This window comes from Osmia lignaria, chromosome 9 (genome assembly GCF_051020975.1).
Source record: "Osmia lignaria lignaria isolate PbOS001 chromosome 9, iyOsmLign1, whole genome shotgun sequence".
In the NCBI taxonomy this organism is placed as follows: Eukaryota; Metazoa; Arthropoda; class Insecta; order Hymenoptera; family Megachilidae; genus Osmia; species Osmia lignaria.
The window spans coordinates 14,180,063-14,206,101 of record NC_135040.1 but is presented as its reverse complement, the minus strand read 5'-3'; the positions used below and the strand labels follow the sequence as shown (position 1 = coordinate 14,206,101).

At 39.1% G+C, this 26,039-nt stretch overlaps 3 protein-coding genes and 1 long non-coding RNA gene across 4 annotated transcripts; 3 read left to right on the top strand and 1 right to left on the bottom strand.

Annotated features, from left to right (window-relative positions):
* Positions 1 to 76: 76 nt before the first annotated feature.
* Positions 77 to 1,259, bottom strand: LOC117605421 (mpv17-like protein 2). Its single transcript, XM_034326745.2, has 3 exons — positions 901 to 1,259; positions 638 to 799; positions 77 to 562 (listed from the first exon to the last, which is right to left on the bottom strand). Exons 2-3 carry the CDS (start codon positions 794 to 796, stop codon positions 125 to 127), a joined length of 597 nt encoding a protein of 198 aa, XP_034182636.2. The 5' UTR covers positions 797 to 799; positions 901 to 1,259; the 3' UTR covers positions 77 to 124.
* Positions 1,260 to 1,430: 171 nt separating this feature from the next.
* dup (chromatin licensing and DNA replication factor double parked) lies at positions 1,431 to 4,493 on the top strand. Its single transcript, XM_034326371.2, has 6 exons — positions 1,431 to 2,361; positions 2,424 to 2,676; positions 2,757 to 3,093; positions 3,185 to 3,367; positions 3,447 to 3,694; positions 3,773 to 4,493. The coding sequence occupies exons 1-6, from the start codon at positions 1,571 to 1,573 to the stop codon at positions 4,139 to 4,141; spliced, it is 2,181 nt and encodes a 726-aa protein (XP_034182262.1). The 5' UTR covers positions 1,431 to 1,570; the 3' UTR covers positions 4,142 to 4,493.
* Positions 4,494 to 4,716: 223 nt separating this feature from the next.
* Positions 4,717 to 5,395, top strand: mRpL33 (mitochondrial ribosomal protein L33). Its single transcript, XM_034326806.2, has 3 exons — positions 4,717 to 4,899; positions 4,968 to 5,071; positions 5,144 to 5,395. Exons 1-3 carry the CDS (start codon positions 4,859 to 4,861, stop codon positions 5,191 to 5,193), a joined length of 195 nt encoding a protein of 64 aa, XP_034182697.1. The 5' UTR covers positions 4,717 to 4,858; the 3' UTR covers positions 5,194 to 5,395.
* A 401-nt stretch (positions 5,396 to 5,796) lies between these two features.
* Positions 5,797 to 26,001, top strand: LOC117605449 (uncharacterized). The gene is made up of 20 exons (XR_013062783.1): positions 5,797 to 5,977; positions 6,043 to 6,316; positions 6,840 to 7,044; positions 7,180 to 7,393; positions 7,499 to 7,699; positions 7,770 to 7,823; positions 7,966 to 8,603; positions 8,677 to 9,206; positions 9,334 to 10,864; positions 11,069 to 11,374; positions 11,494 to 11,566; positions 11,698 to 12,326; positions 12,429 to 14,137; positions 14,316 to 14,587; positions 14,872 to 15,234; positions 15,390 to 15,502; positions 15,640 to 15,844; positions 16,102 to 16,234; positions 16,305 to 16,437; positions 25,871 to 26,001. It is a non-coding gene; the product is annotated as an uncharacterized LOC117605449 (long non-coding RNA).
* The last annotated feature ends 38 nt before the right edge of the window (positions 26,002 to 26,039 follow it).

Genomic DNA, 26,039 nt, shown 5'->3' with positions numbered 1-26,039 from the left:
TTTAGTTATTTGCAATATATTTATATATTTAACTATTTATACCAGATAAATAGAACAATGAGAATTTAACAAACATAATAGGAATTGTTTTAAAATTGATGACTATATTTTTTTTAAATAGAGGTCAATGTATATAATTTTTTGAATTGTACATTAGATTATCATGTTTCACATGGCTAGTATAAACATCATAACCAAGAGATATAGTGTTATCATAAAGAACTCTATATCTTGTAGGTAAGAAACAGAAATTAAAAATTTGAGCTGGTGGCCAAACAATCCATTCTGCTACATATAATTTATATGCTTTATTAATAATTTCAGCTTTTAATTCAGCCCAACTACTATTTTCTAAAATGCCTAGTGTTAAAAAAAACATACTTATACAAAGTGGAGAACAGACTAATTGATCAATAACAACCTTTTTTAAAACAATGTCAAATGTACGACCTGGTAATCTAGCATCTAAATATCTGTACCAATAATGACATACTATACCAATGGACATTCCAGAAATGGCCATATTTTTTGTTCTATTCGAACTCCACTTATCCCATTCATTCTATGATAAAAATTAACCACTATAAAAACCTTTAATCTAAATCGAGGATTAAGAACGATTAATTCAACTGATTACCTTTAATATTTCATAATGCTGTTCTAATACATCTCCAGTTGCAGAGAGGGAAATAGATATTGCTACATTTGTATACAACAAATATTTTGATGAAAATAGTAGTTCCTTGACTGTGGATATCCTGTTAATTACTGAACTAATGTTTCTCGTAATGTTCATTATCTAAAAAGAAAGTTATTATTCATAATAAATGTGATTTTAAGGTTACGTGAAACTTCAAGATAAAATATAAAAAAAATTTAGATGAAGCATGTCAAACTTACAGATAGTAACAAGTGTTTATTAAAACATTAAATATTTTTATACAGAAATATGTACTTGTAAATAGTACATTAAAGAATCACGTCTTATATACTTGTAAATAAATACATTCAATCAAATTATTTGGTTAAATGACTGTATATTGAACTTGGTTAAAGGTTAATTTTATAAATGAGGTAGAAAGCTAAAGTAAAATGCATATGCATATTTGCATTTACAAACTGTAAAAAGTTTCATTATTCGTTTAACAATCTAGGTTAAAGTTTATTTAGTAGATTCTTTACAATATTTTATTTATGATGATTTCTTGATTAGTTACTGAATATTGTTGGATATTCTCCTAACAGTTATGTTATTTTAATCAATGTTTACATAGTTGCTGAAAGTTTTATTTACAAACATTTTGTTTAACACATTTTAATCATATTATACATGAATTATACTATAGTTATAATTTAATTTAATGATACAATTTAAATTACGCGCGTTAGCTTCCGTGAGATAGCATCCGTTTATCCTGGCTTGGCGCCCAAACTGATAAAAAGGCGGGATCCTTCATGACATTATCAACGAACGTAGATCGTCAGGGCAATTAGAAATCCGTAAATAATATTGGTTTTTCGAAAATTTTAACGGACTTCTATAGCACACATATATATTCGTATATAAAAAATGTCTCAACCGTTAGTTACGTCGTATTTTAATACGCGTAAGCGACCAGCAACCGACGATTTACGAAACAAAGCAAAGGTTCTGCTTCTGGATCGGGAGGACTCAAAATCTGTGAGTAATCAAAGTGAAAATCAAGTAAATAAGGATAGTTCTGAATTATCCGGATCATTGACTCCAATTCAAGAAGAACAAGCAATGGGAACAAGTCCAAAAGTTATACTCGCATCAGGAAAGGAGCCAAAAGGTAATCGCTCTGTAAAGTCAAATTCAGCTGTTCGAAATATTCAGTTTGATTCTCCTAAAACAAATGCTCAAAAGGCACTTAAAAACAATGCTAGAACACGAGTCACCCGTTCACGACAATTATCTGGCCAAGAGGGGCAAACAGATATTCGAGAAAGCTTTCAGAAGGTTACAGAAGATGCAGATGCGAAGAAGGTACTTTTTGAGAAAAAAGGTGCTTTAAGTCCAAGAAAGAAATGTCCAGAAACACCGAAGAAAAACTCTTCTTCTATTGAAACCACGGTCACCTCTGTTTTCAATGATCAAATTCCACCTAATTGTACAACACCCAAAAAAAGTTCAGCTATGGATAAATTGGCAAAGCAAGAGTTGTCTTTAAATGAAATCAAAAACAGAATCAATAAATCATCTAGACTTATGGAACTGAAAGCATCTATAGCACGTTTTAAGAACTGTGAACAGAAATTAGAGAAATTGCAAAAACAAAATGAGATTAAGAAACCTCAGATACAGAAGTTTGAGAAGATTCAACTTGAAATTCCAGTTAGGTAAGATATTTGTAGCTAGAAAATTTCTGGTTTCTTTAAACTGTTTATATTATTTTTCACAGTCCACAGAAGGCATATAAATCACCAAGCAAAACCATCTTAAGTCCAATGAAGAATAAAGAACTCTTAAATGCCAGTCCTCAAAAACGAATTTTATTTGAGCCTAAGGAAACGACTGCGAGCGTTGTAAATGGTAGTCCAACCAAAGCACCAGCTTATCAACAATATTTATCGCTTGTCGAAAGCGGTACTCCAGCTTTGCCATTGCCATATAAATATCGCTTTTTAGCAGAAGCATTTAGATGTGTAGACACGGTATTTTCTTAACTTTTTCATTTATTATCAAGTTGATATACAAGTAATTGTTCTATTATAACATTTAATTGTTTTTATAGGTTTCTGCGATTTTATTCAATCGCAAAGAGACAATAACATTCAAAAAGTTAAAACCTGCTGTTCAAGAGTTACTTCGTAAAAATTTTACATTAGAACATTTGGCACAAATCAAAACTATTTTCCCAGATGCATATGTTTATAATCAAGAAAAATATCGTACATTTGGTTCTACGTCTAAACAAGATAAATACGAACTAGTTCTTATACCAGTTGTTGAAGAAAATAATGGAAGAAATACTCCAGATCCAGATAATGTATTAAAAACTGCATCTGAAGCTAGTATGGGACCACAAGTATTACTGCACAGAAGAAGGAAGTTTTATAATATTTTACTCGGTATTGATATTTTGTTTCAAAAAAAGTATAATTGAAATATTTTTTTAAATTCCATAATCATTTTAATCTTTTACTTACCTTTCAATTGTAGATAGAGTGAAGGACGAACATGAGAAATTTTTACTTAGCTTGGAAACACCAATGCGCATACCAAAAGAAAAAATTGTGCGTTGGCACCCGGAATTTGATGTGGAAAGTTGTAATCCAATTGAAGTAGCTGATTTGCCGGAACCGCCCAATGTAGAAAAAATGACAACTGCAAAAGATGTTCTCGGTAAAGAGATCATCATAAATTTATTAATTAATTTTCAGTGTTTTCCGAGTTATTAAATGACCTTAATTAATTATTGTAGATAAAGCAAAATCGCTATTTAATTGTGGTACTCGTATGGAGAAAGCTTTACAACGATTAGCAGAAGCAAAAATGACTTCAAAGACACTTTCTCCAGAAAAAAATAATGATGATGTTGTGATAAAGACTGAAAATGGTGTGAACGCTGTTGATATTCCTGTTGTAGACACACCACCTGCTACACCCACTGTACAAAGTAATAATATCAGTTCAGCATTGAAAGGTATACCAAAGGCTTTACTTGAAAAGGTAAATATCTTGACGTAAGAATTGATTTTTACTACTTTCGTTCAACTGTTCAGGATGTGAAATTCAATTATTTTTTAGGTCCGGGCTAAACAAGCTGCTAAAGCGCTTGAAGCAATGACGCGTACGCCGAATGCTGAAAAAGAAGCTGTGATGTATTCAAGATTACCTGAATTGGTTAAACTGTTACGTAATATCTTTGTAGCCGAAAAAAAGGGAATTTTACCTTTAGAATTTGTAACTACGAAATTGGAAAATTCTTCTAGAGCAAAATTAACTATCGCTGAATTGGAGGAGCATATACGTTTGCTGTGTAAGCTATTACCCACGTGGACTAGTATACATCATGTTCGAAAAGTGGATTATTTAAAGTTACAAAAGGAAATAGATCTCGGGAAAGTAATTAAAAGACTCGAAGTTATGGCCAATAGCAAAGTAACGTCCACATGATATTTATTATAAAATGATCATTTTCAGTTTATGATTTACACATAGATTATTATACATATTATTATTTCTCTTACCTTTTGCAATATTTTGCTACAATTTACAATTATGTAATAATTATGTTACGCTTTCAATGAAATGCAATGCATAGATTTAGTTTTGATCAAAAATAAGGTGGGGAATTGAACTTCATATATTGTTTTCTATAAAAATTGAATATATTTGGTACTACATGAATTGGTTTAGTTGTCAAAGAGACTCGGTTAATAGAGGATTTTTTTTTTTATAAAAGATCCGTATTATGTAATAATAATACAATTTTTCAATCAATAAATACACAATCTTGTGCATCTTATATCTTATAAATCTAATACATTAAGAATGATTCAATTTTGATCTTGAACGCTTATCATTTTGATAATATTTTAATATGTTTTGCTTATAGAAAATGTGAAATAATAAACAGATAAAATGAGAAGTTCCTGTTCAAATTTAAAAAATGAGTGATTGAAAGAATGACATCTACATGAAAAGTTTTGATACATAGTTATAACTTGTAAGTATAGAGGGCATTTGATTATTTCCTTTATATCCTATTCATGGTATGGTAGGTCGCTAAGATTGTTGCTTTTAATTCTTAACCTATATTCATCAAGCAATTAATACATACGTTACAGAAGCATATTATTAATACAGATTGAACGAGATCCATCCAAAATCATGTTTCTAACGAATATATTGTTAAAAAAGGCTAAATCCAAGTGAGTACATCTAGTGATGTAAAAGTTAGGTTAACTCATTTTACCTTAATGCTTTTGTTTGTTTATAGACGTGTTTTGGTATCAATAAAAAGTGTAGCAACTGGTCATATGCGTAATCAAATACGAGAAAGAACAGCTGACAAAATAGAAACAGTGTTTTTTGATCCTTGGGGTAAGTTTCTATTATAATTTAAATATAAATTTTTACTTTATTTACAATAACATCAAATTTTTACATTTTCAGTCCAAGCAATGTCGGTATACAAAGAAGTCAGGAAAATTAAAAGTATATAATTTAGTATACAATGCATTCGTAAATAAAATGATTAATATAACAATTATAAAATAAATATGTAAATTTCATTTATGAAATTAAGAATTATAGTAGCTGGGCTATTGTTTCATCCAGTTTGCGATTGAATGTTTAAAAGGAACAGAACGTCGCATCTGTAAATTTGAAACAAAGGAACCGAACATTTTGTGAAAAACAATGAGATACCATCGTACAATGGTTTTGAATAGACCACACAGATATCAGAAGTTCTGCTCGAGTTATGCGTCTATATAGTTGTGTGTATCGAAAGAAAAGTGTAGAGGGGTGTAGAAAGAGAAAACAGAGAACCACGAAATCGAGATTGGGGTAGGTTTCCTTTGATCCTTAACAAGGAACGCAAAGTTGTATTATTTCCACCTGAATTTCAAACGGTTTGAAATTTACGAGGCGTGAAACGTGGCTCTATTCTCTTTCTCTCTTTCTCGTAACCCTTCTATATACATCGTTCTCTTTTACCCTTCTCTTTCTCATTCTTTGCTCCTTTTTGGCAGTACGGGAGCAAGTCGGCATCGTTTACTGATGTTGCCAATTCAATTTCTTCTGGCGAACCATTGTCGTGGGTAGAAGGAGGGTTGTAGTTGGAAAAAAAGGGGTTCCCCTTTCCAACCGAATCGTCTCTATTTTCACGACAGTGCGTATGACAACTGCTGACATCTAGGCATCTTTTAAGTTCATTCTACGAAGAAAAACTTTGTCGTTCGTAGTGCGGCGTTTTATTATTACTATAAAGATATCTATAAAAATGTAGGATGAGGCAATTCAAAATTTTTAAAGCGTTTTAATTCCATTTAAATGTTTTTTTTTTTTAGAGGTATGTAATTGGTTAACCGGTAATTAAAGTGCACTATATATCGGTCATCTTTATGAAAACGCCAGACCTTGTGAGGAGAAATTTAATTGTACGCGGGGTTGAGAACGGAAAATCGCGAAACAAATGAACCTTCGACGAAGCGTATTTTTTTCCTGGCACAATGAGTTTCGAAGTGGTGAGCAACAGCGAAATTGTTAAAACGTTCGTTGTTTATGGTCGACCCGGCGGAACAGCCGGTAAAGGAGGAAACAGTACGCAACGAAGAGAGCGAGGTAGAGTGATAGGGAGCGAGCGTGGGCGGGAAAAAGAAACGATGTGAAAAGCAAAAACAGAAACGAAAGAGAAGGAGAGAGAGAGAGAGAGAGAGTGAAAAAAAGAGGCACGTCTGAGCCTTGGCGCGTTTCAGTTGCCTCGCGTTCGAGGGCGTTTTTCGCCCGCGAGTTGTTCTTTGCTTATTACAGTGTGTGCACTGGGCTCGAGGCTTGCTTAAAGTGGTTTGCTGCTAATTAACTGCGTTATTTTTACAACTCTCTTGCTCCCATCTACCACCCACGTCTCCTTCCACCCTTTTTCCTCTTTCCTTCCCCCAACTGTTCTCTCACATTTGCAATGGGGTTCAATAATTCTGCGGTCGCAACGCCCTCTCTCTTCCTCTCGCTTTCTACTTCTTTCCATCATTTTCTTCTTACTTTTTTTACTTACTTAGGTACTTTAGACGGTTTAGTATCTATTATGAATACATATTTCTTTTTTTATATCTTTTTGATTTTACATTATCTCATTTTTCTTTTTCAGTGATTCCTGATTGCTAAAACTTGAACTAGTTTAAAAAGAAGCTTCTTTCCACATACCATCTACTTTGGTACATGGATTTTTATTTTATGAACTTTTGCATTGGTATGAGTGATTACGAAGAAGGATGTTTGAGGATTTTAAAGTATGTTATTTGAAATGATTTCCAAACACTTTAACATAGTTTCTCTATGTTATCTAAGAGAAGGTATTATCATAATTTATTCAACACACAGTAGATTCGTTCTTAATACTGCGCTTGCGGACTTTCTCGTTCTGTAAAATTAAAACCAGTCTCTGACAATGTTTTGCATAAAAAATAACTTTAATACCTTGATATCAGGTTTGCGAAACGGCTATTGGTTGCCGATGGAACCGGAGGTAGAGAAGCCGAAGATCGTTGTATAGGTATCTCTCTGTCGGTAGCCGTAGCACCCTTCTTTTCTGCGCCACGAAAAGGCACTTGAAATAAATTGAAAATGGCTGGTATCGCTCTGCTCTCGGATAAGTGATACCTACATCACCTACACGCACATCGGTCACCACAGACATCCATGGTATTTTTTCTTTCACATGCACAATACAGACATTCAAATAGAAAACCCGAATCTTTAACAAAAGGATAATCAATTAAAACCGTGTTAAAACGTTATATCAATTAGGTAGCTGGTTGCAGGAGGAAAATTGAAATCTGAATGAAAAGGGTGGCGTTCTTCACGGTAATCGAAATCCTATGGAGAATTTAACGAATTCAATTTACCCGCCATGGATGACACACTACAAGTATGCAATCACCCTTTTTTTTTTGTTTTTTTCCCCGATGGGAATATTGGAATTTTGTTCACTCGGATTTGAACCATATGGTAATTGTAAAACACACACGTTAATTGGAAGACACCCGATGAAATTTCAAATGTTTTAATCCCACTGTAGGGGACTATGGACACGCAGAACTTTTGTAACACCTGAAGATAACGGTACTGTTAGGTAAAATCATGTTATTGTATGAAAAGAAGGAAGCGTTCAAATTTCCAACTGATCGCTGGTGGAGAACGTGTTAATTTGTTGGACATATCCAATCATCGAAACTAATGTCTAAAACGGTATCTTTTTTCCCCCCGTTCGACAGGATGAAGCAGGAATTGGAATATCATCGATGGCTTTCTATTAGGACAGATGGTCTGTCTCGTTATTCGATGAAATCGAGCTCGTCGAAAATTTATGCACTCCCTGGTACTCCTCGCGGTAAAATCATTTCCAAAATGCACGCATTGACCCTGTGGACCGGGTTAATTTTCGGGGCGCACACGCGTGTCACCGTGTGCGCATTCACGCGAGTATAAATCCGCGTACACACGCGTATACACGTGGAGGCGTGCGAAAACGTGGGTGCGCGCGAGACAGGACACGCACAGGGAAAGCATGTGAGAAGGCACACGAACAGGAAGGTGTATTGAATCGACGAGTATCATGCAGTTGACAGCTAGAGCTAATTGAATCTTGACTCTATCTATCTGTCGACCCGAGCTGAGACCCAAACGCCGCCGCCGACGCCGCCGCCGCTGCTGCTGCGAATTGCATTTCCGTTCGACAGAATCGTTCGCGCTCGAGAATTCTATCTTCTCCCCGTCCGCCTTTAATCCTCTTCGTTTTTGTAATATAGAATTACACGGAAATTCAGCGACTCTGAAACTGCAAGAGGCTAACATCTTTTATTTTCTTCTACCCTTGTGCACTGATCGAGTATGATTACAATTTGTTACAAAGGCAGGAAACTTTAATATTATTTTAAAAATAATAAGTAATTCTTGGAAGGCTAAGAGAATTCTTTCTGTTGCAGCCTTGAATATTATGAAACCTTGAAGAATGCTTTGCTATAAAAAGATTCCTGTATAAAGGAAGGAATATTATTCATTTGGAGAGAAGTTTGGAACGGAGTAAAATGATGATTTTTAATGGACTGTTTTTTTTATCACTGTTTCATCATTTTGTTTACGCAAAAAGTTGTGAGATGTACCATTCCTTTTTCCCCTGTTTATTTCAACAAGAAACACGATACAAAATGTTATAGAGAGCTGATGAAAGAACGACGGTGTGTGTACGATGGTTCGAAGGGAATCTCTTTTATTAGGAACGGAAATTTCTTTTCAGCGTAAATTGAATGGAAGATTTCCGTGCAGCAGGGCATTCAATTACGTGGTGGATCAATGGGAGCTCTCAATGAAATTTTAATTGGAAAAGAGCAAGATGTACAGGGCGAGAGATGCAACAGAATGTTCCTTGATCAAAGGTGCAATAGACGTTTCGAGCACATCGTTTGCAACATTATTTTCGATCTCAAGTTTCTCGCGATTTAACTCAATTAAAAAGGTAAAGAGAAGAAATTGAACATTTTTCTTCAGACTCGAGTAAACGTTTAACCGCATTAATTTTCTTTAACTTTATTAAAGTCTATTTGTAAAGAAAAGGAAGACCTTTATAAATTTCATATTTTCAGGTAAAGGAAGGAGTAGACTTTAATAGAATAATCAGTGTTGACTGCTAGGAGAGTTACCTATTTAATTTAAGACATATGGAAACTTTAATTGTAAGACTAAATTAGACCCAGCCATGGTAAACGCGTTAACCATTGCAATATTCTTGTAAACAGAAGAAGTGAAAGAAGCGAGATAGAAAGAGCGAGGAAAACGGGGGATTGGTATCACCGTCTAGGATTCTATAATCCGTACGATCTTTATCGTTAAATTCTGTACCCGTGGACCGATGCCTCGATTGCGCAATCAAGATGGCATCGAGAAAGGCATCTCTCGCCTTCGACTCAAACTACCAACAAGTATTTCAATATCCGCTCCAATATATTCCCATCGACCCTATAAACGTGTGTGCAGTTATATTGGATTCCCTTCCTCCTGCTTCTGCTTCGCTCTTTCCGTCTCCTTCGCGCACGTCCCGTCCCGTCGGTTTTTCCGTTCTCCCTTCCTTCGGGGTAGGTGAAACGAGCTCAACCAATCGGCTGGTGACGTGCACACAGGACCGAGTCCCGTTTCTACGGGACGTGTGTGCATATCCACCCCGAAGGAAACCGCATTTAAACGTGTTTGGTAACCCTGTAAAAGATTCTTCGTCCCCGCGTTCTTCACCGCGAAGAATGGGAACCTTCGGGTTATTCCTGGGCGGCGAGGGACGTGACGGGAGAGCTATAAGCGAGACGATGATCCTTTTAATTTCCTCCTTATTGAAGATACCGCTGTTCTCAATGAAAATTATTACATCATTTGTACCGAAGTCTTTGTAATTTTTCTTACAAATTCGGGGTTGACGAATGGTACCAATTTTTAATTAACGTTAGAATGTATAATCGTAAAACTTGGAATCTTCTATCTAAAATCTAATATATAAAACAAGCATCCGGGATTACACCGTTTTAATAACGGTCCCAAAACGCGACAAAAGCGGTGTACGCGGTAGAATGATTCTGGATAATAATCTAGGTAGATTCTCTTGGGATTAATTAACCGTTTAAGATTGTAGATGATAAAGAGATACGGTGTACGGTCAACACAGAGGAAATTTATCAGAGAGTTTCTATCCACAAGCACCTGGGCACACATTAAAATCAACCTCCCCCTTCGCGATCATCCTTTCATATTTTTCTCTCTATTCTCTTTGTTGTCTCGTAATCTATACACACGAACCGTCGCTTATTATACTAATATGTCCATGGTGATCGCGGCGCATCACCGTCAAAAGGGGTTTCCTCGTTCGAATCTAATTGTTCGCCCGGTTACCGTCCAAAGAAACCAAGTGATACGGTCTGGGACTGGTTTTTCACCTCTGCTCCAGGATCAAACGGATACCCCTCTTCTTATCCGTGAATCTGTCCTCCATGGTCCGCTGACTTTTTGCCCACCGAACATCGTGGATGTACCCGGAGTACGTATCGGAAAGCGGGATGGCTCTTGGCTTGGAAAAGGAATGAAAATTGTAAATAGGACGAGCCGGTGAATCTGTTAGTTCAACCACTGCGGGTAAAAGACTTTTTTTCAAATAGAGTTTCAGGATCAAACTGCTTCAGAGTTTTTCGGTTCTGCTCGAGTTTAACGTTGTCGAGTGGATTCTTTCCTCTTTTTAAACGAGACAAGACTTTAGAACGATGCTGAAATTTGGGATAAAGGATTAGATTAAGGATATGAAATTGATCATACGTTTAAAGTATAATTTTTAACTTTTAGACTTTTAGACTAACAATGTGAAGTGGAAAAGAGCAAAACAGGCTTGACAAAAGAGAAGATGGAAGATACTCTTGCAAGCATCGAATGGCTAAGTAAAACCTGGAGGATGGATGTAAGAAAAGAAAAATGGTAACGGATAATTGAAAAATAGAAGAAGTGCCCGGAGCGTGGCTTTACGCGATCCATGGTTATCGAGCAAGAATGGACGCGTTGTACTGGATCAACCGCACAATGAGTCGATTCGATGAAAGGGTTTTGCAATGGTACCCACGTTTATAACCGGGTGTATATCTGCAGGGGATACAGGTACGTTTAGGCAAGGCTCCTTTTTATAAGTGCCATTATAAGTGCCATTTGAGCATGCCTACACCCGCTTTGTCCGCGAATTTCAAACTATTCATTGTCCTCTCGTTATTGTTTGAAAGGACACGGGGATGACAAGCCCACTGTTAAAAAGCATCCCTCGACCTCTCCTTCGGGGGTACATTACGTCGTATGGTAACCGTTGAATCTTTTTTCTTAGTTTAAATAATAATACGTACATAGAAAAATGGTAGGATAGTTTTGAAAATACCACTGATAAATTTGAAACACTATACAAAACTAATTCCATATATTTCTTTTTCTAGGAAACAGTGGGTCATCAGGATGTTCCCGTGCTTTCTCTATCAATCAGCCTGTCTCAATGGCGACACATTGTGTAATTCAAAATGAATGCAAGGGCCAGGCCCATTGGGGTATAATTGTTTCACGACAGGTCCTGGCATCAACGTTCAAGAAACTCAGGCTCAGCTTGCTTTTCCAAATCGAACAATGGAGTATGCGCGTGTATAGAAACGGATATCTCGTTACACCGTAATCGAGGAATAATCGATCGCAAAGTTGTAGCACAAGGCAAATTGCTGGGCGTGGTGAGAACGATCCAGGAAACTCGAGAGGGCAAAAGACAAGGGCTGCGTGGCAGAACGAGGAAATCCGAGATTTTTCTTCCTTTCCTCTCGTCCGTGAACCCCTCTACCCGTCGACGAGGGGGGTCAGTCCTTTATTTTTCGTGGTCATGTAAAAAAGCTTTTTATTCACGGACCCGTGTTCACCCTCGATTGAACGACGCGCGTGTACCGGGGACCAAACAGAGATTTCTCTTTCATGGATCTTTGAACCGGGTTAATTAGGGGACTTTGACGAAGGTTGTAGCGGTTTATCGATGCGCCAAAAGAGAGGAAAGTCTTTAAGGAATCGAATCAAGTTGTAACCACTGGTAAGCTGTACCCTAATTTTTAATTTATTCTAACCACGACGAACCCATACCGCATTGATTAATAGTCAGCCTAAATAATTGTGGAATTATTTTCATCCCCAGGTGGTTCAAGGTACTCAGACGCGACACGAGGAGTTTTATTATTTTTTATTTTTTTCCACCGATCGTCAACAGCATTCCTTTTTTTGGCACAAGGAAGAAGAAGGGGAGAGACGTAGTAGAGTATGATGACAGCGGAAAGACACGACCACCATAGAGAGAATGTCGATTTCGTGTTTTAACGAACGCGAGGAAGACACGCGGAATGGACGTTGTCGATATCGTTTTCACGAACGACACGTACGTATAAGTTACGATGATGTGAGGGGCAGATCCATTAGACTATGCAATTGTCCACGTATTGCATTGTCAGCCACCATGGAGATTTCTATTCAGAAATCGCGGAAGTCCCCGGATGCATTGACGAGAGGTAGAGAATGATCGAGGACCGGGCTCTTGTTGCGAGAAGGAAAGAGAGAACGGGATAGAGAGACGGCTAGACGTGATCGACAAGGATACTGGTTACTCGTACTTCTCATTTTTTCTCCCTAATTGTCGTGCGTGATATCCGTGTCCACCGGGGGATCGATCCTTCCAACCGTAGACGCGTGTCACTCTGTCACTTTCTGAAGCCGATCTTAACTCTTTTATTTTTCTTCTCGATCAACATTTATATTTTGCAACTTTCTAATCGATCTACAATCGTTTTAGATCATAATCGAAGGTGTAGAAATCGTTAGTTCGTTTCTTCCAGGATGCCGATCCGCTGCACCATTAATAACGTCGTGACAAAAGGGTGTTCGAAGATTCAACCGATCATGCAACGAAGATTTAGTGGCCTGTACGAAAGGGTATAAAGAAGAATCGGAATGAAGTTGTTCGGTGGTCCTCTCTCGGGTACGCGTGGGCGGTGCTTCGTGGCCCCTATCTTTCTTTCGCCAACAAAAACGTCGCAAGACCCTCGACATTTTGCGTATTCCGCGTACTTTACCGCGTCTCCTCGAGAGCGTAAGGAGAACAGAGAAGATAGAAAAAGATATCATGAATCATAGAGGAAGAGACAGAGAGAGAGAGAGAGAGAGATGAAATATAAGGGAGAGAGACTCGGGATCGTTCTGTCGTAGTGGTTGGACGCGAAGGAGGTACGCGGAGATGGTCCGGGCAGTTAGGGGCATTATATACCTAACAGGAAGAGAGACAAAGCGAACAAAACACTGTCGGGGCGTCGCTCCGCAAACACAGCGCCTCTTGGTAGATGAAGAGAGAAGAAAAGTGAGAGCGAAGAACTAAAACTTGGAACAAAAGTCCTCACTTTTGTTCCCTCGAAAGTTTTTCGAATTATGGCCGTGGCGGAGAGAACAGACCAAGGTAAAAGGAGGACGAAGCCGAGAGTAGAGGACCTTCTGTGATTTATATCTCGCCAAGGTTTCGGAATTATTAAACTTTCCAGGGCACCCGGAAAGGTAAAAGGTGCTGGTGGTGGTGAGGGAAAGATGGCCACGACGGAGGAGTTTCCGCGAGAGAGCTTGTACTGTAATTAAGCCGTTTTCTAATGAAGATTGATCGGTCAATTAGCACCGTACCTCCTACCCCGTGTACTTTCCATTATTTAGAGCGTTGCGATCTACTTACTTATCCTGTTGTTTTCAGATGATTTCGCGCTGACGACTCGACGGCGCTGATAATTTCCACACTGACGTCTTCGACGCTGCCACCTTGACGCGATCACCTCTGGTCGTAGAATCCCCAGCTAGACGGGAAACGTTTGAATGGTCAGTAATGGTGGTCAAGCCGTAAAACATTTCGATTATCCATTAACAAGCAATTAAATCTCTGGTAACAAGGTTCAATTCAGGCGCGGTTTGAGTTATCCCTGGAAGAGATTAAAAGCTGCCACTTGTGAGTCTGAGCGAAACCACCCTTTTACGTTTCTCCTTCTCTCTTCCGTAGTTTCACCCTATCCAGTTAGCCCCGTCTCTGTTCTTGCTCCACCCCTCGACCGTCGTGGCCACAATAGAGAGTGGGAAGCCTCTTTCTATGGATCACACAATGGATATAGTATATCAAACAAATTCGACCCCGCGAAATTATTGGCCACGGTAATCCCACGTTACCGACCCCCATGGACCATAGTTCTCCCATCGGCACCGGCACGTGACCCATACCAGGACACAAGGGGGTTGGAAACCACCGGTGAAAACTCAGCCATGAAATGCGGAGATGTAACGTCAAACCCCTTTCACCATTAATATCCTTTCGACTCTCTATCTTCTTGTTTCTTACTTTCTATTTCTCTTACCCTTTAATTTTCAATTTGCCTAGATAAAAATACTAATATTTCATAGACAAATTGGATCATCCACCTATGCCAAAAAGTAGCTATAAAATTTTTTTTAAATAAACTCTAGCTGTATCTTAAGATTCTTTTTTTCTTATTAGATACACTTAAGATTGTTATCCAACGTTAAGAACAAATAAATAATTAGAATATTGAATTTAATTTCAGGTAGGTTGAATTTAAATATACCGGAATTTGATCGGATCATAACGGCAGTGGATATGAATCGCATCCTGATTTATGGCAAAGTACATAACAAAGATTTCGATGGCAAATCCAGAGGCGACACGTCCTTCATTCTGACAGGATTGAAAGCCGTAAAAATCCTTGTCGGACGAAAGGGTAGCCCGATCTAGGTACGCATGCGTTTGACAGAGTAGATATATTTCGATCATGGATTTTCGATAGGCTGCAAGGATTAGGGGCTACCCTTCGGCTAGTGCGTTTTGTTCGAAACAATGCTCGACTTAACTGATTGGCCGGTGCCCTGCTACCGTCCGCGTTCGATGAATAACAGAGTGACGATGTGAAGTACGTACACTGGATTACCATAATAATCTCGGTTAACGAGTATTGTCTGGTTAATTGAAAAGTCATAGCTCGCCCGGCTGTCCTTTGTTCCAAATGAAATTCTTCCTCTCCACAAATGAAATTCCACGTTATTGAATATTCTTTCTTTTTCACAGGCTTCTACGTGTTTGCACCATGAACGGTAACACTGGATGACAATAATTGCTGCAAAAATTATTGCATCCTAATGTTTCAACCCTTTGAATAGCGGTGTCACAATTTGCTGATGGTAATACTTAACAATAACATTAGAAAAATTTAATTTTCTAAAAATCTGTTCATTCCAGATTTCACTTGAGATTTCTTAATGTGAAACATTGATCGTTCAGCTGAATCCAAAGAGTACACTGATGTTTTATGTTTCAGTATCAAAATGGAAATAGAATATGGTGAACCGTTAGAAAATCGAAGAAAGAGAGAAAGAATGGTGGGCGTAACTGGCGATAATTTGCATGGAAATTTTTATCGGCACCACCGAAGAGGCAATATCCGGCAGACGCGTTTAAGATCCGAGACCGGATAATAATAGCCAGCAGAAATGGCATCGTAATGCTGGGAATGGGTGACACAAGTAGGTACCTAAGGTTGCCTATATACGCGTTAATATTTTCTACGTAGCTATCGGGCTCGGTAATGCAGAACGGGGTGGTGAAAACCGTCGGGAACGTACCCACCCATATCGTGCTACGGCCACGCTGAGGAAGAAAAAAAATGACACCTAAGCCACCCTTGCTTGCGCCTCCTTAAATTATATATAGTCTTTCTTTCGTCCTTGCTCGCTTGTTCTTTATCGTCGTCTTATGTTAATATTACTTCTATTTCTTGCAGGAACCGCTTGCCATCGGTACACACCCCCTCGCGCTCTTTTTTGGGGTGCTTAGTATTTTTAAATTTCTGTTATGGAAATTGAGGAGGTGTATTTGTAGCGAAAAGGTGTGGATGCTGAAGACTCGACGCTGAGGTATACGATCCTTATAACTCGCTAACATCTCAATACTGACTCCATTAACCAAGTCTTTTCCAAATTACAGCCTAGGAAATCGTGAGGACCCAAAGCTCGCTTCTCAAGGACGTATCCCCTCTGCGATAAAGATCCAGATCTCTGAATCCGAGTATCAAGAGCCAAAGGATCGACGCTGAAACACTCGACGGAGCATTATAGAGGTATGTATCAGGGATCGGTTGTTCGATGGACTGGAAGGCTACGGTGCGCTTCGAAAAATGCCGTCTTAAACTCCGCCAGAGAAAGGCTGCAAGTACCTACTCGTGTACGGGCGGTGAACGCTTACACTTCCTATTACTGTGACCGAATAACCAGCTCTGTGGTTGCCTTCTGGTATCCTGCTGAGTCCTTTTTTTTCCTATCAAAAGAGAGAGAAAAAAGGAGAAAAAGAAGAAGAAGAAGAAGAAGAAAATTGAATCGTAGAGAAGAAGGAGGAGAAAATGGAGCATGTGTGTAGATGTACGTATAGATGAGGGATCGCGTGTGCCCCGTGGCGTACACCCCGCCGACATGCCTCGTCGTTTTCGACGAGGCCATCGAAAACAATCGGTACAATAGCTCCTCGAGCGTTCTTATTTATTATACTTACATGGCACACTGTACGCTACGTAACGCGAATGAATGGAACACTGTGGTTTAGACGAGACGTGCGAGCGCGTGTGCATTTCGCTTGCCCCGAAAAGCGTGTGCGTAAAAGAACGCACGCGATTTTTGTTCACGGGGACAAGGGCGGATAGAGATGAGGGGCGTCGAGAAAGAAAAGGTTAAAGAAAGAGTTGTTTTATTGGAACGTTCAATTGATATTAAACGACATTTAATAGTCCTCCGCCTTTTAACCCTTTCTAATGGTTCTCTAATTATTTAATTATTTATAATAATTTTGTTTAGAATGCAAATAGATTGTATTCAGTGTTCCTTTGAATCATTCAAGCGGTGTGCAGTAGAAGTGTATACGAGAGTTAATCCTGAATTTACGTATTTCCTTGTGAAAACCCGAGGCTGTGTATAGGGATGCGTACACGCGCACTCCTAATGCCACTTATGCGGGTTTCATTGTGCAACGATCTCTTGTTGCCTGTAGATCGCAACGAACAAAGATCCTTCACAGAATATATCGTCGTTCCTTTATACTGGACAATGACGGATCAACAAGTAATAAGAAGAAAAAAAAATAAAAAAGGGAACTATTTTAAATCATACACGAGTGTACTTGCAGTCTATACGCCATCCAGTTCTTTACCCATAATAAGTATTATAATTAAATTATTATTGTCCATTGAAAATGATGATCGTCTGCCATTTGTCATGTGGATGAAATTGAAAAATTCCACGATCGAAGTAAAATGAATTATTGCAAACGCAACAATAGCAACAATAAGCACGCTCCAACGAAATGGAAGTGACGGAGAGTTGAGAGAATCTGTATCCACTCGAGCGACACTCGATACGGCGCGTCCGATTTCATTGCGTTAATAAAACGTCATTTTTCCTGGTGGTGTTTCGAAAAAGAATCGGAAAACGGGAATAGTCCCGTCGAAACTGGACGGCGATCACCTGGCGGTTCCGAAAATGAACGGTGGAAAATGATTCGGCGGTTGGTAGCGGTGCTCCACGAGTGGTTTCGCGTATCGCGCTAGCCTGTTGTAATGGACGAGTTCCAGCGGAGATGTATATTGCCAAAGTACTTATGGCAGTACGTTTATGGCATACGGGGCTGTACAGAGCCTGGCAGCGGACGACATGAAATCCAGTCGAGCACCCTCCATCCACGTCACGTCCGCGACTGATTAACATTAACTTCGTGGAAAAAATTGTACCAAATGGCAGCCATAGCTGGCAGCGGCCACAGTTTTCCACGGTCCGGAGATTTTTCTCTAGAATCTTTTTGGTATTTAACATTTTCGATCGTAAATGATCTGAAATCGTTCTCTGGTTCTGATGTATAGTATTTAAAGGGATGTCGGCGAGGTTGCGTATATCAATCGAGGATTACTTTCGAACGTGCGACTAATTTAATTTTTAAACTCCCCTTCTCGCGATCTCCTTCGCGACCCTCGACCCATTGTCAATTGCAGGTCGACACCTTTGCCCCGTCGCGTGCGCCTAATCGCTTTAGAATTAACTGCACCCCTGCGAGCTTTTGTGGGGACCTTCGCTATCGGGGATAAGAGAAGCTCACGGTCTACGGGACCGGACTGGTTCGTATAGTTTCTTTTTAATTTGATGATCGAACACACGCTGCGACATGCAACAGTGTCCTGCCAAGCTGGAATTCAGATGCGATCTCACGTTTCCAATTTAGCTTATTGAAATAATTGTGAAGGGATAAATTGATGGGTGGATCTTTTCATTAAATTTTTCAAGTTGCCGAATTTTCACATTTCCAAAGCACAGAAATAATTAGATCAATCAAAGACGCGAGAGCTTCGATGCAAAAATGTCTGCCGATTAAAATACTAGGTCGAAGCCGTGTTAGCACTTGCAAACGGGTTGCCCCGGAAATTATTCAAGCCGCAGCAACCGACTCGATTATAGAAGACAATTTTAATATCGTCGAATAATGGAGGGTGGTCGATAAGAGAGAAAGAGAGATAGAGATTAAGAAATCGACGAAGAGGGTGGCCTGAAAACACGGCTGACTTTAAGGTCACCGTAAGAACTGGTACGATAAGGGTGGATCGTGATCCCTGCGATCTGGCTACGTGGCGAGCATATGAAACGGTATTCAATATCCTTTAACCCTGAAGGAGAAAGGTAGGCATGGATAGATGGAATGGGTATCCTCATTGTCACCGCGAAACTATTCCGCACGAATTTCAGATTACGTGGCTTGTAAAAAGGACAATGGATCAGGACTTCGTGTCTTGGAATACATAAGATATTAGAGTAGAATTGCAGTGTGTTAGCAAGTTCCAAATTATAATTGTAGGATTCTTGAAATTAGGGTGCTTTGAATTTTTGGCTATCCCAAAATTTTCGCGTTTCATGATTAGGATGTTCCAAAATTTGGATATTACCAAATTTGTGTAGTTCAAAATTCAAATATTTCCAACTTCGGACGTTTCAAAATTAAGATATTACTAAATTTGGATATTCGAATCAAGCTCACCGTCTTATAATTAAGACGTACCTCCACGTCTGTAACACCTTAATTACCCACTACCTGTAAATTAATCCCCTTCTTCAAGATACAAATTCCCCTGAACTTCAGTGCACATATTCTCGTACAAGATTCCAACTTGTCCTCTCGAAGAGAATCTTCTGGACATTTTATTCTCTGGAAGTGTACACCGGTGAAGAGTAGGAACGTTACAGGTACTTCTTTCGCGGTTCAGGATTGCATTTAAGTTCGACGTCCACTTTGTACGTACACACACGGTTGGTCGTGAAGAAAAGGAGGACGTGAAGTAGAAGAGGTTCGTCGAACGTTGTTTAAAGGAGAATAGGGTCAACACGGTGTATAAATGATCACCGTGGACTGTTACCGAGACGTGGGAGGCTGAAGAAAAAAGAAGCTGACGGAACGGACGATCCTTGTTATTGTAGCCATAATGGATGGGCAAACAGAAGGACACGATTGAAACCGTGGCAGGTAAAACCGTAGGCCATGATGAGTGCACACACACATACGAACCGACTGGTACCTGCGTAAAAGCCGTGTCACGAGTCAAACATTACGTAAGAAGATCTAACGCGTTATACGAGCCGAGGTAACTGACCATTTAGGTGAAGTTTGAAGAAGATTCTGTGATTCTTGGATTTCTATGAAACTCGATAGTTCCCGTTGCATTAAACACTAGGACTTGGTCAAACTAACGGATTTTACATTTCTTAGTTTTAGTTTAATGCTTTGGAAACTTGAAACTTGGAACGCTTCCACATCTATCATTTTCAATTTCTACATTTGAACCCCTCTAAAATCTAGGAGGTTATATTTGATCGAACCCCAAGCATCGTGAAGCGTTCGTCGTTTCACTCGACAATTACTTTGCTTGATCCTCCATCCAGTCGTAATCCGTACGTGCGCGTATTTCACTGTTCCAAGCTCGGTGGTTCGGCTCGACAAGGCCGTGCCGCCATCAAATTCATTCTATCACTCGGGCATATTTCATTAATTACTTTCACTTTGCGTCAATGGCATTTCCATTTCAATGATCCTCGTCACCCGACTCACCCTTGCTTTCGGCACCGTTTCCACCGCGAACACCGTCGGGCCAACCCCCCCTCGCGAATATTCCCTTCCGAAGGAATCCATTCCTTTCTTCCAACACTGAATTACTTTCCCTCTTGTACACGGTTACCAATTGTGATTTATTGAAAATTTTCAATTTGTTGAAAATCAACCGCAAACGCAATTTGTATCGAGATGGTATAAAAAGAAATGAAGAAATAATTATTCCCGCGAAGAAGACCGTATAACGGTGAAGAGAGAAAGAAAGGAGGTGACTGAGGGAGACAGAGAATTTTAATAGATTTAATTAATATTTCATTTGCATGCTATTTCTCACTCTCCCTAACTTTCCACCCTATTCTCTATGTAACCGTGCGACTGTGTTCGCGTATTAAATCAGACGCAATTTCTACCAACGCGTAGAGGGAAAATATAGAACATACGAATGGTAGTGAGAGCAGCAAGGTAATCCGTATATACGTAGAGAAATTCGTGCATGTACACGTACATTTCTGAATGCAGTCTGATACAGAAAGAAAGAGAGAGACAGGGTTATAGCGAGAATGCGGGGGTGACACGGTCCTCTCTGTATTTCAATTTAGCAGGTCCATTGTTAGATACTAATATTATTCAGTTGGGAATTGTTTCGTGACACCCCTCAGGAGTATGATTTGCACGAACGCCTGGTGTCCGTTGCCTCCATCAACGTGGTTCGGTCTATTACTCTGTTTCTCTCTCGATTCTGTCTCACTTACACATACACCATTTCTCCATCGTTCTCTCGCCTTCTATATCAACCCCGTTCCTGCTACTGCTTCCCATTCTCGGTACCGTTTCATCCTGGCTCTCGTCTGCCCGACCACCCCACTTCATAACCCGAGCAAGATAATAAAGTATTGCCCAATGAAATACCTCGATATATACCGGCGGAAATAGAGGCGAAACGGTTCAACAAAGAAACGGCCGCGTTTCCCGACGATATTCTCGCCCCGAGAATTCAACGAAAGGTTACCCTAGTACCCCCCACTTCGCTTTTCTTCGTCTGCTTTTAATAGTAAAAGTTATCGGTTGGAATTTTAAATTTTCATATTTGGGAATTTGAGGATTTCCTAGTTTTCAAATTTCGGATATTAGAGATTTCTAAATATTCCAATGGTGAAAATCCCCCCAAAGTTATCGGTTGGAATTTGACATTTGGAAATTTGGAGAATTTTTAATTTTCATATTTGGAAACTTAGAGATTTCTAAATTTTCCAATGGTGAAAATCTCCCTTCGACCAAAAAATCCCCCCAAAAAATGGTAAAACGGTACCCGGTTACGAATGTCCCCTCGTTTAACGAAGCACACACGCGTCCCACAGTCGTTTCGCTGCCGTGAAGAAGCCGTATCGAATCTCCCCGAAAAGAAAGCAAACATACCACTTGTTTGCCAACGTTCGGCAACACTATATACTCTTCTGTGATCCGTGACGGGTATCTAAGGATCTGGTCCCGATCGGAAGGTGCACTTGTACTCTTGGTAGTGGTACGAGCAAATACGTGGGTGCACACGTGTACACGGTCGATACAGGTAGAGAGGGTGAAGCATGGCGTTCCCAGCCACGAAAAAGTAGGGAGAACCGGGGAGAGTGCAAATATTGATGGAAGTCGAAAAAATGTTAAAAGCCATCCCGGCAGGTACCTTCGTTGTGTTTCGGGTAGCCAGCGCCGCTTTTCCGCGGATCGAGCTTTTAAGTATTCGACAAATATCGATGTGTTTCCATTGATTTTTGATTTTCAGACTCCACTGATAACCTCTTTTGTCCCGATCGTCGCTCCAAACGCAAACGTTTTTCCATATGAATCCCCAATTCTTTTTTTTTTCATTTTCCCCGTTATTATAACTGCATACCTTTCAATTTTGACGAAAAGGAATTTGTTAAATAAAATCGAATTTAAATTACTAGTCCAGCCGAGACTAATTAGCGTCCCTGGTGAAATACACAAATCTATCAACAACCAACATCAGTAAATACTGATTTACAGAACAGACTGAGGTAAATAAAATCACTTTCGCGACTGCGATACTGGAATAATTACGAGAAAGGAGGTGAGGGTGGTACGCGTGCAGCAGCGTCGGCCTACGGTACACGGTATCGATGAAATACCGATAATCGATTGCCCTCTACAAGGCATATATCCGATAGGTCGATGCCTGAACACGCGCCTAGCGTTATATAGCCGAGCAATTTGTACCCCGGCTGTGGTGCACGCCGGTGCATTATAATGCCGCCGCGGCGCGGCCCGCTTATTATTTACGAGCCGTGAGCTGGCTGGCTCCAGGGGTGGCAATATATCGACACCCCGTGGAGTTTCCTCCTTTGGCTACTGGTTACCATTCATAATGGAGCATAATGGTCCCCCTCCGTTCTTCGTTGCCCTCCAAGCCAACCCCGGAGCTTTAATCCGCAGTCAGAGTGCAACAACCCCCTACTGCCTGTATACGCGGTAGCGTATGTTCTCCCTTCCCCCCGACCCACCCTTCCCACCCCCTCGCATCCGATCCTACGTTTCTCCTACGATGTGGAATTTTAAGCCGAAGACTTGGAAAATGATTTCGAAAGGGATTCAGCGTGTTTTCGAGACGAGAAAGATACCACAGGGTCGGGGGTTGATTCAATTGGACATTTTGGGTCTTTGATGGGAAGAAGGGTGTAATTGTTTCTTTTTATATTTAATTTAGTAATCAGAGTAGTGATCATTTCATTTAATTAATGTAATTATTTTAACCAACTTCAATTACAATCATTTTCCAAGATTTTTTTAATTAACAAATTCGATGGTATTTATGCAAATCGCGCGAGCGTGTTAACCTAGCTGAATTTCAAAGCGAATGCTCAGAAACGGGGAGCAAGCAACGAGGAAAAGATTTTTCGGTGTTGTTTCGCGTACGGTATTGTACGAATTTAGGAGGATCGATTAATTGCCGCGCAGGTAGTGTTGTTTTTTATTTTTCCGTAGGACCAGTCGGGGGTGGAAACGCGGTGTTGGTTTTCGCGTGAAAGCAGAAATTAGAAAAAAAAAGAAAAATATAAATCGCGTAAAATACCGGGACTCAGGGAAAGTGAATTCCTAGCGTTCCTCGATACGCTCTTTTTTTTTTTTATTTTTATTTTTTATTTCACCTGGACTATCGTGATCGTTTATTATCCGGTAGTTTCCTTTCGCGAATACCGTTTATTGCAAACTGGCATGAATGTTTTATAATCAATGAAATTATAATTGTGGCGTGTTTTATTTACGTCATTAATGGGAAATACAATTATTAATAGACTTTTTTGAAATATTATATATTAAATAGTATGATGAATTATATATTTCATAGAAAATGTTACTTGAGAAATTAAAAAAAAAAAAAATACAAGAAAGGTATTAATTTATTTTTCAATTATTTGATGAACTGATTCTAAAAATAGTCACTCAACTGAACATCTGTGAACTATGTGAAAAGTATGCACACAATATTACAAAAAATTTGCATCACGCGAAATATGCAAAATAAAAAAATGTTTTGAAAACCATCCGACAATTGAAATTTATATTTATTTAATTTTCAAGAGGAGGTAATGTGTTAAAAAAAAGACAGGAAGAAGAAGTAGTTAAAAATGTAGATAGGAGGGTAGTTTGAGTCGATAGTAGATCGCAAATCGACTGGTAAAATCAATTAACCGCGTAGTCGGGGTCTATTCGCAGTAAATCGACTGCTCGAGATCCCGGCAGATCTGATCGAGCATGAAACCGATCCAATTTCAAAGATCCTATGACCCACGTTTGCCCTTCATGGGCCTCCCTTATCCTTCTGCACCTGCGAACTGTATCCGACATCTGATACCTTTTCTCCATCTTCAATCTCTTTCCATATAATTATCAACCAACTGGAAGTTGTCCTACTCTCTACCATAATGTTCCCATTCGACCCTACGTTATTCCCCTGCCATCATGAATTATCCTCGATTCATGGAAAGATATCGATTGCAAAGGAAAAATCATGCTGTCCTTTCTATGGGAAACTTCTTCGAGAATGAAAGAAATTATAGCGAAAGGGATGGGACAAGTGTTTTCGAGGAAGATTTTCAGTAAATACCTGGAAAATATTTGAGATACTGTTTCTTTCGGAAATATTTTTCTATTATTTCTCATAGAATTATTATTAACATAATTTAAAATTCAATTTTTAATTTAAGTATCTTCAATAGGCAAGTTATTTAAAAAAGAAAAACCATGATAACTAAAATTTCTTTTAAACGATATTAAATATCAATTCAAATTTTCCCGCGTAAGTGTTTATGCGCGGGCGGTGGTCCGGAGGCCTATATATAGGGGACCCCTTTCGCTACGTTGTCATTCTCGCGGGGGATGCCCGTAGGGCAGGACGTTAATTAAAGAAAAGCGATGTTATTTGACGAACGCGTTAATTAAACAAAACATAGATATATGAAAGGCAACGAATGGAGTATCAATATCTTATTTATTATTTCATATTCCGTCTATACATTTCTTTGAATAACATATGGTAACTACAAAGAACGACGCATCCGGTCGTCGACGAATCTACACATCTTAGAGCCGTTATACTTACAGGCAAACACTTATGTATAATCGTTATACGAACACGTATCCAGAATTATTCCGTAGACACGTGTATTCTTTACAGTTTCTTGTAAATTTCTAATCCGACATGACAGTTTCTTTTGATTAATTTACTTTTGGGTGATTAGCTAAAGCGATTCACGTATATTTACAAATCCATGGGTTCACTTAATCAAACGATACATTATTTTTCTTACCTACACACATACTTCTTGATTACCAGTCGCTTTATCTACACACGTATAAAGATATATCGTTGCAACGAAGATCGCGATTCATTTTTCTTCACTTTGTAACCAGTTTGAAGTGAATGTTCAGTAGAATACTGGCCAAGTTTGTCGGGAACGTTTGAAATCAATTAAGGATTGCTGATAGTACTCCTTTAATAGTTTCGGAGCAATGGAATTTATTATTATTATAGTGTATACTTCTGTCGAATCAAATTAGATCACCGAGCACAGTTATTTTAAGTTCAGATTCGTTTAATAGAAACCTCGAATCGTCACTTGAAAAATACATTTCACAACTTAGAGGCACCCTGAATATTAAGTTCACCAGAGATCATTGAGTCCCAACACTTGTTATCTCACATTAGGAGGACCTCCAGTCAATCTTCTTGCATCACTTCCAAATGGAAACTTAAAATCATCCAGGCTACGTATCTGGAGATTAGTTTGGCTATTTATAGTCAACAATTTGATTATTTAAAGAGATCAACATCCTTAACCATGTCCCATTTCCCAATGGAAATTTTGATTCATTCTAATTGTAATATCTGAATGGCAATTTTTCAGAATCCTTTCAAGTCACGCGAGGAAGACCCATCGCACCCACAGCTCTTGGTGATCTTCAGCTTCTTCATCTTGGGGATCAGCGAATACTCGCACATCCTTGAACTCGGTCCACGGTTAGCATAAGCAGACCGATCGTCCTGGTGAAGGATCATTCGACCGGCCATATTCT